This window comes from Berghia stephanieae, chromosome 2, assembly GCF_034508935.2.
Source record: "Berghia stephanieae isolate SIO BIC M18660-M18661 chromosome 2, UCSD_Bste_1.3, whole genome shotgun sequence".
Taxonomy (NCBI): domain Eukaryota; kingdom Metazoa; phylum Mollusca; class Gastropoda; order Nudibranchia; family Aeolidiidae; genus Berghia; species Berghia stephanieae.
Window position 1 is genome coordinate 107,071,572 of NC_088361.1, and position 12,751 is coordinate 107,084,322.

At 37.1% G+C, this 12,751-nt stretch overlaps 1 protein-coding gene across 1 annotated transcript in view; it reads right to left on the minus strand.

The window, feature by feature from the left end:
* LOC144966175 (E3 ubiquitin-protein transferase MAEA-like) overlaps positions 1 to 10,039 on the minus strand; it is a 32,698-nt gene extending 22,659 nt beyond the window's left edge. Inside the window, exons 1-3 of the mRNA XM_078902314.1 lie at positions 9,875 to 10,039; positions 6,828 to 7,013; positions 790 to 1,002 (exon numbers count right to left, since the gene is read on the minus strand). Coding sequence (XP_078758440.1) covers positions 790 to 1,002; positions 6,828 to 7,013; positions 9,875 to 9,913 — 438 coding nt within the window. The 5' untranslated portion in view covers positions 9,914 to 10,039. The remainder of the gene's footprint in view (positions 1 to 789; positions 1,003 to 6,827; positions 7,014 to 9,874) is intronic.
* Positions 10,040 to 12,751: the final 2,712 nt, after the last annotated feature.

Here is a 12,751-nt window from a genome sequence, read left to right on the forward strand (position 1 = left end):
TCCGCTTTATCGCTACACCTCGTTTGCAGTGACAACCAACAACCAAATGAAATCAACAATGCTGTCCCATTCCACACAAAACTTTTGCTGAAGCATTCGATCAATTCTTTACAATGGACAATGATATACCAATCAGCGGTGGACTTCATCTCAGAGCTACTGAGATGCCTGGATAATGAAGATGAGGATGAGTCATTGGAATGTGACAAACTACCCCTGACAAACACTAAGAAGAGCGCTTGACAGATGATCTACATTAACGGGATTGGAGACAAGGGTTTATAAACAGTTTGCACAGATTAGAAAGCAATCAACGCTTCATGATTATTGTTCTTACAAACAATAATGTCACATTTTGTTGTCGGTAAAACATGAAAAAGAAAAAAAAAAAAAAAAGAAAAAAACAAATAACAAAAACAAAGAAAACAAAAATAAAAAATAAATAAAAATTAAGAAACAAACATTCTAATGAGGCTATGTATTGAATATGACGGTCCCAAGCCAGTATACAACCCAGAATGGAAGGTCCTACATGAATTGCACATGAAAGCTGGGGCTTAGATGCTAATATTAGCTTCTCCGCTTAATTGACACACTAAGCCAAACTCCCGAGGCTGGGTGATTAAGCGGAGTAGACTGTTATAATATTAATAATAATCTATCTATCTATATTAATGAAGCTAAAACCATGTCACCACAAAACAAAGAATAATCAAAGGATGGTTTATGGGACATGGAAAAACCCAAACAAGTTTTGAAATAGTTGTCAACCGTCATCAATTGTTTTACCTCAATATTTGAATGCTTTGCAAGCTTCAAAGCGGTATTATAGTAACCAGCTCTCAGGAAATATTCAACCAACATGCGATCCAGTCTACTTTTTTGCCATGAATTTGTCGGTAATCCGTCACGAGGTCCAGAATTTTCCCTCTCTCTGAGATGTGCCAGTCTCCTTTTGATGACTTGAGTAGCCCCGGTTTCATCCTGAACACTTTCCTCAGCCTGTGAAAGTGACAATTTGTGCATGAAAATAAATTTTTAAATGGGCATTATATTATCATTACCATAGATAAATTGATTCCTCACAAGGGAACAAAATATGTCAATCATGTTGCTCAAGCAGAAACCAGTGGGAGAGGAAATAGGAAGAAGACGATGGAGGTGGATTGGACACATGCTTAGAAAGAATGACTCAACTATAACAAAGAAAGTATTGGACTGGAACCCTCAGGGCAGAAGATCAAGGGGAAGGCCACGAGGAACATGGAGAAGAATTAAAGAAGCTGATATACAGAGAAGTGATAAGACCTGGAATGAGATAAAAAAGTTAGCTCGGGATAGAGAAGGATGGAAACTGTTTGTCTGTAGCCTATACCCTGACCCAGGGTGAAAAGGGCAATGATGATGATGATGTTGCTCAAAATAAGAGAACTTAACGACAGTAGCATAAGAGGGTTAAGTTAAAGGCAAAGGACAATAGCCAACCGTGTCATTCAAGAACATTTCATCTTCAAGCCACAACAAAGTACATGAATGAATTTGCCTGGGTCAGTAAAGAAAGAGAACCTGAATGAGGCACCATCAAGTCCAGCAGCAGCCAACACGGATCCCATAAAGCCATCAGGTGAGACAGATGAGTTAAAAAGGTATATAAATATATACCACAGTCAACACATCCAGACAGTCTATGTCCAGTAGACAGATGAGTTAAAAAGGTATATAAATATATACCACAGTCAACACATCCAGACAGTCTATGTCCAGTAGACAGATGAGTTAAAAAGGTATATAAATATATACCACAGTCAACACATCCAGACAGTCTATGTCCAGTAGATTTAAGCTACAAAAATTAGAGAAACCTTAAGGAAATTGGTACCAGCTAATTTAAACATATTTGATTTCACATCCATTGAAATCCATTTGTGGGTCATTGATGGGTGAATATATGCTCCTTATGTTTAATGACAATCAGTTTTTCTGCAATTTTTATATAAATTATCAACCTGAAAATAAAACTTAATATACATGTTTTAGCATATTTGCTTGGCGCAACATATTTAAGTATAAAAATGTGTCAATGGGTCGCTTAATATCTCTGTAAAAAATGAGAAATCTCCAAATTTCATTAATTTCAACCCATTTTTCCTGCATTTTCAGTTTTAGATTCACATATGTGACCCTATGCCTAGAAGCAGTATTAAGTCGGGATATGGAAAACGAAGAAAACCGGTTTTAAAGTGGTAATGGTCAAAATGATCAAATTTCAGTTTTTGGTTGTTTCATAAACTACAATCATTTTTCTACATGAAAACATAATAATTCAACATAAGTATTGACGATAAGTTATATATATTTAAAGTTTAAAAAAGCAACTATCAGTGAAACATTCAAAACATGAGTTGACTTTCTCTCAAAGAGCTACCATTTCCAAGGCTTGGTAATATTAAGTCTTTTCCTCCACCAATAAGTTGTAAGATACCACAGCAAAGGGCTCAGAGTGAGCATGACTCTTTCCACAATGTCATGGTTCAACCAATAAGGAACTTTAAAAACTGTAAACAAGTCTAGGTTTTTCCTTGACAACTTTACAAATGAATGATTCTGATTGGTCAACGCTCATCACATGCGCCTGTTGACCATTAAAATGCCCGGGCGGTGTGTCATGATGTCAGCATGCGTGTGTTATATATGTGTGTGTTTGTGCATTTCGATACAAACCAAGTGCTATTATTTCTTTGTCTAGCTGCATTGGTTAATGATCACATAGCTGAAGCTGTCATCTGTCTCAAAATGGAACAATGCAATGAAAAATTTGACCAGCCCATTTCTTTAATTGCAATCTCATTGGTCAATATGTTTCCAGTTGATTGACTATGACTAACTTTCTCTCTGCCCTCCCCCTCTCGCTCCTCTTTCTTTATCTCTCTCTCTCTCTCTCTCTCTCTCTCTCTCTCTCTCTCTCTCTCTCTCTCCTCTCCTCTCTTGCCCGCTCTCTCACGTGTGTGTGTGTGTGTGTGTGTATTTTATTATCTCATTCTTTCTCTTCCTCTCCCATCCTCTTTCTTGATATTTCTTTCCCTGCCCACCCGGCTTCACATAGTTACAAAACTGTACTTTGAAATTATAAATCCTTCTTTAACTTTTGGCATTTTGAAACCGTATTTCCTCTGATAAATAAGACAAAAATGTCACATTAAAATTCTTATTTCACTGATTCTTTATTTAAATACAAAAAATTCTTCAAAATGTGAGCAACGTCATAAAACTGTCGGCATTAAAAAAAAAAATTTTTGGGTGTTTTATTTATGTTAAGGACATCTTACATAATAATCAATAACTACAAAGGTAATACTTGGATTATTTCAAAAATGTGTATGTACATTATCAAATGTATAATCGAAGCTCATGCGAGATTCAGTGATGTCAAAACTCCGGTTTCACCGGAAAAACAATCCGGTCTGGAGCAAAAAATTCCGGGTTACAGGCAACTTCCGTCAAATTCCGGTGATGTTTAATTGTTCCAAGGATACTCCTCCCCGTCACCACCACATCATCATCACTATCACTACTACTACAACCACAACCATCACTACCACTACTTCTACAACCACCACCACCACACTATCATCACTACCATTACTACTACAACCACCACTACCACCACATCATCATCACTACCACTCCTACAACAACTACCACCACATCGTCATTATTACCACTGCTACTACTACAACTACAACCACCATTACCACCACATCATCATCACTACTACTACAACCATCACTACCACCACTACTACAATCACATCACCATCCCGACCACCACTACTGCAACGACCACCACATCACCATCCCTACCACCACTACTGCAACAACCACCACATCACCATCCATGCCACGACAACTACAACCATTATTACTTCATCATCTCTACCACCACCATCACATCACCATCCCTGCAAATACTATTACAATCACCACAACGACAGCCTTACCACCACCAATACTACTGCATTCAGTGTTGCAAGCGCCGTAAAAACCCTTTAAACAAATTTAGCTCAAATCTCTCTCTCTCTCTCTCTCTCTCTCTCTCTATCTATCTATCTATCTATCTATCTCTCTCTCTCTATCTATCTATCTCCCTCTCTCTATATCTATCTATCTCCTCTCTCAATCTCTCTTATTTTTCTCTCTTTCTCTCTCTCCCCCCCCCCCCCCCCCCCTCTCTCTCTCTCTCTCTCTCTCTGTCTTCTTCCTCTTTCCTCTCTCTCACTTCACACAAGTACACACACACACATACACACACACACACACACATACACAAATCAATAAATTGCGCTCACTGGATTAATTTTTATCTTCACCTTCCTGCACTTGCCAATAATAGCTAATAACAAATACTTTGACCTCAAACTTTAGCCTCGTTAGTTTTTAAAGTTCGTGCTGCCCAACTTATCACTTGATGCACTTTTAGCACTCTCTCTCTCTCCTCTCTCTCTCCTCTCTCTCTCTCTCTCTCTCTCTCTCTCTCTCTCTCTCTCTCTCTCTCTCTCTCTCTATCTATCTATCTATCTATCTCTCTCTCTCTATCTATCTATCTCCCTCTCTCTATATCTATCTATCTCTCTCACTCTCTCTCTTTTTTCCTCTTTCTCTCTCTCCCCCCCCCCCCTCTCTCTCTCTCTCTCTGTCTTTCTTCCTCTTTCTCTCTCTCCACCTTCACACAAGTACACACACACACATACACACACACACATACACAAATCAATAAATTGCGCTCACTGGATTAATTTTTATCTTCACCTTCCTGCACTTGCCAATAATAGCTAATAACAAATACTTTGACCTCAAACTTTAGCCTCGTTAGTTTTTAAAGTTCGTGCTGCCCAACTTATCACTTGATGCACTTTTAGCACTCTCTCTCTCTCTCTCTCTCTCTCTCTCTCTCTCTCTCTCTCTCTCTCTCTCTCTCTCTCTCTCTCTCTCTCTCTAACACACTCACACACACACACACACACACATACACTACAACCAACACCACCGTATCTTCATCACGACCACTACTACTACAATCACCACCACCACCACATCATCACTGCCACTACTACTTTAACCACCACCGCCACATCATTATCACTACTACTACAACCACCAACACCACATCATCATCACTAATCACTACCACTACCACTACAACCACCACCACCACATCGTCATTACTACTACAACCACTACCACTTCATCACCACTACTACTACAACCACCCACACCACATCATCACTACTACTACAACCACTGCCACTACTACAACCACAGTCACCACCACCGCTACCACCACATCATCATCACTACCATTACTACTACTACTATTACTACTACTACTACTACTACTACTACTAGTACTACTACTACAGCCATTATGACATCATCATCATCACTACTACTACTACTACTACTACTACTACTACTACTACTACTACTACTACTACTACTACTACTACTACTACTACTACTACTACTACTACTACTACAACCACCAACACAACATCATCCTCACTACCATCATTATGTTTTGGAGCTTTTCTTCACTTGAAATAAGGAAACTTTGGGGTTGTATTTGACAATGTGTTCATATATCAGAAAATATTTGTAATCATCCCAATTCCCTTTTTGTGTGTACGGAAATTCCTCTTTCGGCATTGAAATTCCTCCGAGTGGTGACTGAAATTCCAGTGAGTCAAATTGAAAATTGGCATCTCTGCAAATTTTACTTTTCTCGTCAAATTTTCAATGCCCGTATCTGAGGAGTTATCTTTGCCCATTGATTTGATTATGTGTGAAAACGGTGCCTCACTTCAAAGTCGATTTTCTCAAAACTTGGTTTTTACACTCTCCCTACTTCAAATGGTCATAGTTGGGCAATGAAAAATCAGAATTTTATAAATTTGGTATCAAAATTTGCAGCATAATATAAGCTATGATTGGGTAACAAAAACCCAAAAATGAAAAATCCGACTTAATACCGTTTCGAGGCGGACGGTCACATATGTTGAAAAAAATATGAACATTCTGGGCTTTCTAGTGTTTTTAAAAACTTTCTCAGTTATTCAGCTTCAATATAAGTAAAAATGTGTACATCCAGGACCTATCATTTTTCCCATACAAGGGATCAGATGTTAGCCATATACCCTAAGATGCAGAAATCAAACAAAATTACAAATTTTGTCAAGCATGATGAAAACTTATATAAAGGATGCAAGAGAAAAAAAAATAGAAAAAATATGACACTGGTTTAATACAAGGTAAAAATCATAAACATTCAAAAATTTGCAAGCAACAAGAACAAAACCTTAAGTTAATAATTGCTAAGTTTAATCAAAAATCCTTATTGGTTTAGAAACTATGTCAGTTATACCAAAGTCATTCTAAAATCACGATTTCCAAATTTGTGTTGTGTTTTTAGCTTTCATTAGAAACCGACATAACGATGTTATTTATTGTCAAACAAAATCAGACATTTCACTCAATAGATTTTACCATGAAAGCAATAAGTTTATTTATGTTTTTATTATAGCTGGAGTAAGTTGGCATGAAAAAAAAAGATTACATTTCATTAACACATCAACCACAGAAGTGAACGCGCAAAATCATGCAACATTGTTCTATAAAAGAAACTTATTCCAGATTTTGTTTCACTTTATCCCGTCTGTCATTTGTTTTTCAACAAAACGGGCCAACTTCCCAATTCATCATTTTATACTTGCATAGATTGGAAGTATTTCTCAACTATAACTGAATTTCAAAGCCCATATTGAACATCTTTACCTTCCGTTTCAACATTGATAAATTATCCACCATTGTTGATAAAGCTGTTTTCACATCTTTCACTGATAGATTGGGAACTTTAATTTTCTGTTCTAAATCTCCCGCACAACTTGTCACCTTAGACACCTCCCTATCAATCACCTTCTGGGATGCCCGGAACTGCTTATTGAGGATTTCATATGGCACCTGGAATAATCGAATTGGAATTCAGGTTAATTACCACTGCAAAAAAAATAAATATTGTACAAAAATATACCAATAATTTCATTAATTCATCATCATCATCATATAAAACGAATGACAGTCAGACTGTCAATGTGCAAATAAAACAAACAAAAATCAAACAACAAATACATAATTAACTAAACAGGAATAAATCAGAGTACTTTCCTGATAGTCTAAAAATCAAAGTAACTTCCTGTTCGTCTATAAGGCATCTTTAAAGTCTCAGCATTGCTAAAAAGCTTGATACCAGCAAGTAGTTTGTTCAATACAAAACAACAAATTTGTGAAAAAAGAAAGGAGACAAGGTGACTTCTGTAAATTTTTACAGATGCAATGGCACATTTGCAGGTGCAAAATGTGCACTTTTTGTCAAATTACAACAATCATTTTTTAATATGTTTTCGAACCCTGATTGTGAATTTTTTTAAAAATAAACGTCAAGAAAGTCCAGAGAGTACCTTTATCCTATTCTTTTATCATATACATTAACTCATGCTTTAATTCTACTGATACTATAAGGTCTTTCTCTGTCTATAAATTTGTATTTTCAGAGAGGAAAGGTGGCTGAGCAAAGCAAACTTAAAGGCTTTAATGTTCCTGTAATATAACAGTTATATGAGCATTTGGGAAATAAAATGTTCATGCTTCTCTTTAAAGTTATAAGTGCCGCTAACCGCCTGTGATAAAATGTGTTATTATTAATAATATTGGATACTTTTTACTATTTTAACCTTATAGGATTTCACAGTATTACTGTTAGTTGATATCTTAAAAGTTATGGGAGCAATATACTATTACTAATGATGAAGAAAAATAAAGTGGGATCCGTTATGAAGTTATTCATGGGCAGATTCAATGAATTTGCAATCTTTTGCAGGTGTGGTAGACTCATGGTAATCCAGATGAGTATACTTCAGGTACGACAATGTCATAAAAGCTATTGCTATCACCAGGAATCAGAACCATGTTTTGGATGACGAATACAAAGCATTTAAGTTGGGCCGACATTACAGGTGTATAGCATGCAAATCTAACAAGAGAGGATTTTCTTTTGAGCCTTTATCGATTCCTTTGAACTTTGCCAGAGGAATGTTTGCGATATTATATAAATAAATCCATGAATACCTGCAGGGGAAGTGACACTAGGCTATTTGGTTTTTACTCCTCTTGAGTTAGGAACCATAGACTTGGATGGCTTCCTCTTATTTTGCTGAATTTCACCAAAGGTAATTTCACTTGGTCATTCAGGTTTTTTGTTAAATATCGTTGCTTTGTCACGCTTTCTTCAGTTTTCTTTGTTGTTTTGATTAATAAATTTGACTGCTCTGTTTTGGATTCGGTCAATTTCTTGAATTTATGATTTGTGCTGCGCTGGGGGTCCCAGACAGAACTGCTATATTCTAATTTATAATGTAGATCCTACGAAGGCTTTGTAGCACTTTAATTTTATTTCTTTCCTGTTGTCTATAAGTTTGCATTTTTGCATATGAAGGGTTCCATTCCAAAATGGGATATACGCCAAATTTCATCTTTTTCATCTTTTGAGTAATCAACTTTAAAATGTAGCTGACTTATGGAGCATTTCACGCGTATAAATATTTCTCTCAAAAATAGCTTCCACCCCCTTTTATTTGAGAGAATAGAATTTTATTTTTTCAAAAGCGGCATATATCAAAGCTACTTTTTCTGCAAAATGACATGCATCTATCTAATCAATCAGAATCGAGCAACGTCATTAACAACGATCCCATCCACTTTTGTTTTTAGAATCGACTCTGTAAACCCACTTGAAAATCAGTCTTTTCTCTTTTCAACCAATGGCATATGATATGTTGATGGAAAGAAGAGCGTTTCTTTCTCATTCATATTCTTAGTAAAAGCATGATTCTACAACATCTCATTGTTTAGCACATGAAGAAAGTCAAATTATGTTTTAAAAAATATGAAAGCCTATAAAAATGATCGTTCCTCATTGGTCAACAGATCACTTGAAGCCCTCAGCTATTGATAATGCATACGTTGTTCTTGTGCTTTGTCTGACCAAGAGATTCTAATAATGACATGTATGTGTGTGTGTGTGTGTGTGTGTGTGTGTGTCTTTTGTGCATGTATTCGATGCATTCACGTGCTTCAACTTTCATTCTCATGTAATAAAGTACCAGATAAGCCCCACCCTCTTTCTCAAGATCTCCAATGACCAGACAAAGAAAAAATTCGGACTTATGATTTGACCTGTCCAATCTGTTGTTTGTAATCTCATTGGTCAACGATATGATAAGTGATTGACAGGTAACGTGTTTGAATTCTTTCCAGACAAGAGTTTTAGTTTTATTATTCAATTGACCAAAGTCAAAGTCAATTCCTCTCTCTCTCTCTCTCTCTCTCTCTCTCTCTCTCTCTCTCTCTCTCTCTCTCTCTCTCTCTCTCTCTCTCTCTAAGAAGTGGGTGAGCGGGAGGATGGAAATAACTAAGAATGCTATAGTTGACTCTAGACGTATGTCTAAGATAGAAGATGGCTGTCATCCGCAAACGGATGTAATTGGGTCAATCAGCTAATCAAATGGTGATTGGAATTTTTGTTCTGATTTGGATGAATGCAGGAATTGTGACAAAATAGGGGAAGATTGAGACTTCGACTTCAGTTTGAGAGTTGAGACTTGAAATTGAAATAATGAGAGTAAAAGAAAATAGAAAAGAGAAGGGTCCTAGATAGCTCTCCCAAGTAAGTGACAGTGCCAGTGCCAAGCTGCCTGGTACCTTTATAAGAACAAAATCGAACCAACCAAACCGTATAAGCTATTCCAGCATTAATTTCCCCTTACTTTTAGAGTCGAATGTTCCAGTGTTTTGATATCAGACATCCTGTTAAAAATCAAAAACGTTCTTTCTTGTCGATTCTCTTTGGTTTCTCCATACAAACTGTCACAAAACAGTGAACACTGAACACTGTCGACTGTCGACTGTAACAATGTCGCAGCCGTTTTTCAGACTCAGTAGTTAGCAGCAGTTTTTTTTAATTTTTTTTTTTTTTTTCCCCAGTCAGTTTATCATAACATTTTATACATTCATTTTAGGGAAAAGCAACAAAAGTTGCTAAATATGTGCATTATTTTTCATAATAATATGAATAAACTGGCTCAGGGCGACTTTATATGTAAATTCAAAGTTCACAAGGTAGCGAATTGGACGTCCGGCTATATGTCGCTAATTTGCCCTAGAATGATCTACTTCGTTCCTTGGGATTTTCTACAGATAATCCTTGGGCTCTTTCCCTTATCTCATGACTTTTTTTTTTTTTTTTTGGTAGTTCCATAGAGCCAGCATGTCTGTGGGGTCGGAGTTTATCCCAGTTTCTTTAACAATAATCGTACTGAAGCAATTGCTTGCTACCCTTTCGATAGGATGCTTGTCTGTCGTAAAGTACCTTCCGTCAGATCTAAATTGACAGGCGATCGATTTTTGTGGTTCATTTAAAACAGGAGGTCCGTAATGGGCCAACATGAACATTGACCAAAGTGTACTGCAATCCTCTGGAACAAAACTGCGCTGTTTGGTTATATTGATTCAATTTAGAGGCGCTCTAAACGATTGATATTGCGTAGATTACTTCATTTTTAAAAGCGAATCACAATATGTGTAAACTTACTAACAGCAAAGGAGGATCTCCATCTTTCTCTGTCCGTGGTCATCATCTTCAGGGAGCTCCATAACTGAGACACTTTATGTGAAATGCAGAGAGCCTGTTCGTGTTGCTTTCTATCATCCTCCAGCATTCGTATCCAGACAGAAGTGTTGAAATAATACATTAAGTCATTAAGGTTTTTGTACTGTAACCTTTTGATCTACAGACATTGTTCGGTGATTTAAATATGTTCCTTGCGTCTCTCTCAGCTCCGCCAGTGCTTGTAATAAGGCTCCCTAAATAATATTTATTTATTATATGATTTCTTCGGGGAGGGGTTGGTTAATAAGAATTGAAGTGGGGTGTAATAGTTAGCTAGTAGCTGGAATTTGTTTTTGAAACTTATTGCAAAGGTTTTCGAAATATTGGGATCCTTAAATTTGCCCATATCACATCGTACTCTTTGTTTACTTATATTTGTCGTTGCCCTCAACTTTGAGTCTCATCTGCTATTACCAGATGGTTACTTCCAACATCAGCACATCTCCTAACCTTCTATTGATGAGTATGTGGCAATGTGGTTTCTATCACCCATGTAAGTTTGTGGATCATCCTGTGCGAAAACATCGTTCCACAAATGACAAAATCATTTGTATTACACAATGTCAGTAGTTTCTGGCCATTGATGAGTATGTGGCAATGTGGTTTCTATCACCCATGTAAGTTTGTGGATCATCCTGAACGAAAACATCATTCCACCAATGACAAAATCATTTGCAATACAAAATGTCAGTAGTTTCTGGCCATTTCCAACCCTGACACCTCATCCCTCTTTCCCCCATTACTCTTTCATTCGTGACATTATTGCTTTTTGAGCTTTTGAGCTTTTTTTATATAGCGCAATATCCACTAAATGTGCTCAAAGCGCCTTACAAGGGGTCCCTGGTCAACAGCAACATTTAACATGCAGGACGGGACATAACGCCTATTAGGCGATATTACAATTATTCGGACAAAGACAACGCTGTTAACGACCAGGTACTCATTTTACACCCGAGTACGGTGAGAGAATGTGAGTAAAGAGTCTTTTCCAAGGACTCAACTATGCGCCAAGCGCGAGGCTCGAACCCAGGACCTTCCGATCCGAAAGCGAGTGTCAAACCACTAGACCACATAGCCGAACGATACCTTTGCATTGTTGCATGATATCTTAGAGTTCAGATCACTATTTTTATATCATGTTTCGGAATCGTTTCTACCCCATCAACCAACTGCTCATAAAAGTTGTCTTTGTCTTCTTCCTTGTCTTCATTTCAGGGGATGTAACATCTTTAACCTATAACCTATAGATTTTAGTTGTAAAGGGACGCAAAGTGCCTGTCGCTGCAACTTTACACGTCACACGTGTGAACGAGTCTGGTTATAAATATAATGGCCTTCAACAGTCGTGACGTCACTTCCCTCGTAATGACTCATAGTAACTTAGCAACTGGTTCTAAACTATCGGAACAATATTATTAAATACTTCTCCAACGAGCATAAAAGTATATTCATAGGAGAAAAACTTTATAAATCTGATGTTTTGACTTTTTTGCATTCTGATCACATGACACGTGAAAACGGTCTCGCAGCGTGGAGAATAAAAAGTACCGATTTTCTTTGTTTAGAACCAAGCTGCTCTTTGCTGGACGACGTGACATCAGACTATTGAATCCTATTGTGATTTTTTGGGGGGTTAAAAACTCAGTAGTTTCCATCTCCTTCTGAAACGAAAGAAGAAGAAAAACAAAACAACAACGAAATAACTCAGGCGTCAGTCGCAGTGCAGCGTCAGAAAGTGGGGGGGGGTAAGTTTGTGACTCAAAGAAAAGAAAAATAGTTCCAGACAGCGAGGCTCAACCGGGATGTTCCGAGCTTTAACTCAATGCCTTATCCACGCGACCATTTTAAACAGATATACTAGCAATATAATACACAGATTATAATATGGGATTGCAGGCATAAGGGAGTCAATAATTTTTTTTTTTAAGTTTTAAAAATCTTGGTTTCTGGGGAATTAAATGGACCTTAATGGCCA